Source organism: Chrysochloris asiatica, unplaced genomic scaffold (genome assembly GCF_000296735.1).
Source record: "Chrysochloris asiatica unplaced genomic scaffold, ChrAsi1.0 scaffold00069, whole genome shotgun sequence".
Lineage (NCBI taxonomy): Eukaryota > Metazoa > Chordata > Mammalia > Afrosoricida > Chrysochloridae > Chrysochloris > Chrysochloris asiatica.
Window position 1 is genome coordinate 3,321,897 of NW_006408587.1, and position 6,955 is coordinate 3,328,851.

General features: G+C 42.4%; 1 protein-coding gene across 1 annotated transcript in view; it reads left to right on the top strand.

Annotated features, from left to right (window-relative positions):
- Positions 1 to 813, top strand: part of LOC102833785 (chromosome unknown open reading frame, human C9orf152) — a 3,384-nt gene extending 2,571 nt beyond the window's left edge. Inside the window, exon 2 of the mRNA XM_006864681.1 lies at positions 281 to 813. Within this exon, the coding sequence (XP_006864743.1) occupies positions 281 to 813 (533 nt within the window). The remainder of the gene's footprint in view (positions 1 to 280) is intronic.
- Positions 814 to 6,955: the final 6,142 nt, after the last annotated feature.

The window sequence follows — 6,955 nt, forward strand, 5'->3', positions numbered from 1 at the left end:
GTGGCTCAAGCTCACCAGTCTCTCCTTGGAAACTCTATACAGGGTCACTATGAATCAGAACTGACTCGACAACACTTCACAACAATGACATACTTAATCCCTACAACAACCCTATGACTTAACTACTATAGTTATTCTCACACATACAATGTAATCGGTAGATGACTTACTTGATATTCTGGCCCAGGCATTCTTTCAGTTTAGAAACTCTGAAACCCCCAAAATGAGAGCTGCCTGTTTACATTCCAGTGGTAACCCTGCTTGTGCCTTCCCTTCTCAGGGGGAAACGTTCCTGCTCTTGCCCCGGCTCAGCCCAGGATCAGCACTGTTTGGATTAACAAGGAGAGAAGGAGCTCACTGTCCCTGGAGGAGGCAGAGCCCGAGGCCAAAGGGATGCCAGAGACAGCAGACCAAGACTGTCTTCAGACCCACAAGTCTCCATGGCACACACACCTAGAGATGCATTGCTTGGTCCAAACCTTCTGTGAGGAAACAAGTAATCAAGCACGGCACAAGGACAGGATTACCGGGTCTGACCAAAGGCTGCCTCCAAAAGGAGACCCAGGCTTGTTTGATAGCAATCACAGGACTCAGCAAGGGACCGAATTCTCAGAGGCAGCCCAGTGTCAATGTCAAGTGGCCAATACCCAAACAAAAGTACTAGAAGAAGGTTTAAACTCGAGCATTCAGTGCCCTCCTCCCACAAAGAACCTACACAAGTCCGGTAAATCAGCTCATTATCCATTTCCTCAGAGGAAAACTCCAAGGATCTCCCAAACTGCCCGGAACCTGGGCTTATATGGCCCAGTTTGAAACTTTCTTCTCAGCCCCAGAGCTCAGCCTGAAGCCCTCCTCAGAGACTCAGGGAGGCAAAGCCACAACTCAGGACTGTAATTAGGAGCGAGAACTTCAATCTCAGGGGTTGTGGGATGTGAACTTCATAGCGAGCATGTACTTGGTGTGATCCTTCAAAAAAGAAGAGATTGCCCAGGCCAGATTGCTTATAGTTCAGAATGAAAGGGTATAGTTCAACCCCATCTGCCTTATATAAAAAGACATAGCGGTGGTGTCCTGGATACCTATGCTTTAGGGGATTGAGCAGGGCAGCTCAGTAGCACTCAGTCCATGTAATTTTGAAATGGAATGGAATGGACTGTCTTAGCAGTGTCCAAAGTTCAGTGGGCATGGGAAATCCTGCTTTCAGTAGCTTCTGAAGATTTCACACACATTCTCCAGATGACTGCTGAGAATTGTTTGCTTCTGATTGCTATGCTTGGAGGCCAGCTCAGCTAGAAGTCATTAAATTCCTGGTGGCCAGCACATTTCAGAATTTGCCTCCCAAAGTGTGATGATCCTGGGTAAAGAGAGTTAGAACAATGTCACCCATTGTTTTGTGCTTTTAGAGATTCGTTGGCAAGGGCTGATCATCTCTTCAGTCGGCCTGAAGCCCTACCTATGTAATCTCATCAGAGAGTACAGATTTATTTCCTTCCCTACATTCCTGCCTGCTTTCTTTCCTTTCTGCTTTCTTTCTCTCTCTCTTCCTTCCTTTCTTTTTGAAAAGTTCTTATTGAAATATCACCAACCATTGAAAATATATAGTAACGGGAACCTGAGCCAAAGGAGACAGAGAAATGCCTTGCTTGGTAAATATGAGCATTCGTTCTGCACCAACTGCCCTCCTTTCTGCCAAACTTGGATCATTAAACTCTTTCCTGGTATCAAATCTATATTTTTTTAAACTAAAACAATAAAGCAGTTGGTACCTGGGTGGTAGGGCCGAACGTGTGTCTTTCCTGGTTAATGTTTAACTTCAGTAATGGTACTGAAACACCTGTAAGGTACCTTTCTTTTGTATCAGATTCCATCTGTGAAGGCTCACCCAAGTGTTTCTTTTTCCTCTGTGGTGATTCCGACGTGCTTATTCACATCCAGAGTTGTTAACTAGGAGTGTCATTACCAAAAGGAAACCCACTGCCACCAAGTTAATTACTACTCACTCACGGCAACCCTATAGTTGTTGTTGTTGTTGTTAGGTGCTGTCAAGTGGGTTCCGATTCATAGCAATCCTGTATCAGGTTTCTGAGGGAGCGGTTGGTGTGTTCAACCCACTGGCTCTGCAGTTCAAATCAACCTTGCGGTCCTGTGTTTATCCTCTAGCACCACATGGCAACCCTACAGAACAGAGTAAAAGTGTCCCACAGGGTATCCAAGGCTACAGAGCCACTGGTAGGTTCCAATCACCAACTTGATGATTAGCAGCCAAGTGCTTTGCCACTGTATCATGAGGGCTCCGCCAGGAGTCTCATTACTATAAAAAAAAAAATGTGCCTAGTGAGCTCACTAGGGTTGGTGTCCACAGCATATTAATTCATGTGTCACTACCCCTAGTGGATGCTTCCGCAGGTGAACCTTTCCTTTCCCATGGGTGACCCATGCTCTGGCCCCTGCAGTGCCAAGTGTCACTGAGCCACTTGGCGTGCCCCTCCTGGCCTCCCCACCTTGTAGCTCCCCACAGCTCCTTTCTCCCTTCTTCCATTGGCCAAGGTGTAGACCTTCCCTCCTCTCCTCTGACAGGGCTGGGAGTGGAGGGAGTAGGGAGGTGTATGATGGGGAGTGGGTTCACTTAATGAATTACTGCTGTGGATCACTTGAAAATTCATTCTAGCTTTGGGATTCTTAGTCTTCTTTTGTGAATAATTAATAAGATTCCATTGTTAATTTTTTTATAGTCTAGGGAAAAATAAGAAAAAAATTAGAAAAACTTTGCCCTTTGCTTCTGTTCAAAATTCTGAGTCTTTCTGCAGTCTTTTATTTATTTTTTTCTTCACATCTGTTCCAAATAGAATTAGTATGGTAAGACCGGGAATTCAGGCACATCGAATTTACACATTGACTCATCTCCATTAGCATTTATCGATCCTGACACTGTTCTTTAATTCCAATCTGATTCCTTTCAAACTTTCACACTATTTTGAATCTGCCTCATTTGGTTAGAACTGGATCTTTGAGAGTGACCTGAATACTTTAAAACTATGTTTTCCCTTTATAGAATGTGTTATGAACTGGCCAGTGAAAACCCTAGTCTTGATTTTCCACCAACTTGCAGTGGGCTTGGAATCCCAGGTGATGCCAATGATTAATGAGCTCCCTTGCTAATTGGAAGGTTGGAGGTCTGCGTTTGCCCAGAGGCATGTCAGAAGAAAAGCCTCATGATCCACTGCACCCACTGAAAACACTAGGAGCTCAGTTCTGTTCTGAGACACACACATATCTCTCTCTCACCTCATTTGGTTTGGCGTTTGCAGCATAGTGATGTCAGTATGACTTCTTAGTGCAAATGATCAGCAGTTCAAACCCACCAGCCGCTCCTCGGGTCACTGTGAGTCAGAATTGACTTGATAGCCCTTAACAACAACAAAAACAAGCTGTGTGTGATTCAGATGCTGGTCTTTCTGGGAGCTCTCCAGGGAGCAGCCTGCTGCCTTCAGTGACTGCTGTATATAATCTTTTAATGAAAACCAGAGGTCTGGCAACATATGCAGGGCACATTTGTCCTGCAGGCCAGGTGAGGAAGAATGGATGGACTTTGCAGTCAGCAGACCTGGGTTTTTATCCAGCCACAGTTGATGCATGACTTAGTCTCTCAGTTTGGTTTCATCATCTGTAAATTGAGGGCAATATCACTCATTTTGAAAGGGTGGAAATAATATGTGTAAAAGTTCCTAGTGTAAAAGTTCCTAGTGTTCTCAGCTAGGGGCAAACTGGTTCTCAGAACTTCCACAATGTGGGGCTGTCTAGTTAATCCACATTCCTCGTGCTGGCCATCAGGGAGGACAAGCTGGAATTGTCAGGCATGAGTTGCAGGTGCCGTGCACAGGAGGAATTTCTTCTAGAAAACCTCAACTCTGTTTTCAAGAGCTTTCGATTGATTAAATCAAGTCTGCACAAATTATTTAGATTAATGTCCCATACTTACAGTGAACTAATTATGTCAATTACAGATCTGATTCACAACAAAACACCTTCACAGAAAGACCTAGATTCGTATTTCAATACTTAGGGACTATAGTATAACTGAGTTGATACATAAGACTGACCATCACAGGCAGCAATTATTATTACTTAAAGCTCACTGTTTCTCCCTTGGAGTCCCTGACTGGTGTGAAGGTTGGCAATTTGAAACCACTCAGAGGCACTTGGGAAGACAGGCCTGGTGATCTGCTTCTGAAAGGTCAGAGCCTTGAAAACCTTACAGAGCAGTTCTACTCTATACACATGGGGTCACCAGGATTTGGAATTGACAAGATGGCAACTAAGAACAACATCTTCTTGACTCTACTTAAGCACCAACCCATCACAAGCTATTTCTGTTCCCATCACTGCTCCACAAAGATCTCTAACCACCTCCTCCTATGCAAATTCCATGAGTTCTAAGTCTTACCTTATGTAATACCTTCAGCATTCATGACTGACTTCCCCTGCCTTTCCTCCTGGTGTGCAGCTGTAGGATAAGCAGTGGAATGGTTTGCCACTCCTTGAAAACCCTATATAGACAGGGTTGCTATGAGTTGGAACCAACTGGACAACAACTGCCTGAAGTTTTGAGATGAATGAGCCAATGTCTCATTCATCTTATTGCTTCAGCATATATAATACAACTCAACACATAAAAACAACTCACTAAATGCTGATCAAATGAAAGAATTAGAAAATGAGTAATGCATTTCTCTTTTTCACTCCTGTTCACCTTCTCCCAACCCCTTCAATTTATAAATTCTTCCATTTCAGACTTTGGCATTTTATTTTTCCTTGAATTATATTCCTCATTAGAAGTCAAAGCAGAAAGATTACCCAACCATTCAAAGAATTGAGGTAAGAGCATTCCAGACAGAGGGAACAGGATGTGCAATGACTCTGAACAACTAAATATCTTGATGTGTTTCAGGAGATGAAAAAAAGGCCAGCATGATCCAAGCACTGTATAACCAAGGAACAGAATGCATGATAAGACAGCGTATCAGCTATGTTTTGCTGCAGTGAGAACTCCCAAATCTCACAACCAAAGTCTATTTCTTACCTGAGCCAACTTCTAGGATAACTCTCTTCTATGTGTTAGTCTAACACTTCAGGCCATTTCACCCTTATGGTATTACCATACCAATACTTTTTCTCACAAACACCACAAAATGGGGAGAATGAGTACTAAAAATAATGTGCTGGCTCTTCAATCACTTTTGTTCATATTTCCTGTCCAAAGTAAGTCACACAGTTGTGTCTTTGCTTCAGAGATGTATAAAAGTACAGTTCTCTTTGAGCATGAAAGGAGGAAATAAATGAAAACAGCAATAATAGCTAACGCGAGTAGGCAGAGAAGGGCCTTGTACGACGTAATACAATACTAGATTTCATTCTGTGTAATAAGTAGTCATTGGACAGGTTCACACAGGAGACTAAAATGATTTGATGTATATTTTAACCAGATTACTCTGATTGGATAAGGAGCTCTGGTAGCATAATGGTTATGAATTGGGCTGCGAACCGCAAGGTCAGCAGTTCGAAACTACCAGTTGCTCCACAGGAGACAGATGAGGCTTTCTGCTCCCATAAAGATTTACAGCCTTGGAAACCCTGTTCAGGGTCGCTATGGGTCAGAACCAACTCGATGGCACTTAACAACAACAACAACAACAACACTCTGATTGGATAATCAGTTGAGGGTCAAGTTAAGAGGGAATAGGAGGAAAGAACAACCACTCATTTGTCAGTTTGTCCTCTATTGTGGTGGCTTACATGTTGTTGTGATTCTGGAAGCTATGCCACTGGTATTTTAAATACCAGGAGGGTCGTCCATGGTAGACAGGTTTCAGATGCGCTTCCAGACTAAAACAGACCTGGAAGAAGGAGAGACATGTTACTTCCAAATATTTAGTCACTGAAAACCTTATGAATAGCAGTGGAACACTGTCAGATAGCATCAGAATACTGAATATTGAAACAGGATGAAGAATATCATAATACTGTCAGATATAGTGCCAGAAAATGAGCCCCTCAAGTTGGAAGGCACTCAAAATATGACTGGGTTAAGAGCTGCCTCCTCAAAGTGGAGTTGACCATGATGATGTGAATGGAGTAAAGCTTTCAGGACCTTCATTTGCTGACGGGATTCAACTAAAAATTAGGAGAAACAGCTGTAAATATCCATTAATAATCAGAACATGGACTATACAAAGTATGAATCTAGAAAAAATGGAAATTGTCAAAAATGAATGCATAAACATCAATATCCTAGGCATTAGTGAGCCGAAATGGACCGGTATTGGTCATTTTGAATTGGTCATCTGACAGCCACATGATTAACTATGCCAGAAATGACAAATAGAAGAGGAATGGCGTCGCATTCATCATCAAAAATAACATTTCAAGATCTGTCTTGAAGTACAACACTGTCTATGAAAGGTTAGTATCTATATATCTACAAATAAGACCACTATTATTCAAATTTATGCACCAACCACTAAAGCCAACGATGATGAAACTGAAAGAATTCTACCCACTTCATCAGTCTGAAATTGATCAAACATGCAGTCAAGATGTATTGATAATTACTGGCTATTGGAATGCAAAGATTGGCAATAAAGAGGAAGGATCAGTAGTTGGAAATATGGCCTTGGTGATAGATATGATGCTGGAGATTGAAAGACAGAATCTTGCAAGGCTAATGACTTCTTTGCAAATATCCTTTTTAAACAGCATAAAGATGGCTAAACATATGGTCCTCAGAAGAAATTATACCGAAATCAAATTAACTACATCTATGGAAAGAGACAGGGGGCAGGGGAAAGCTCCATATCATCAGTCAAAACAAGGCCAGAGGCAGACTCTGGAACAGGCCATCAATTGCTCATATGTAAGTTCAGGCTGAAGCTGAAGAAAATGAAAACAAGTCCACACT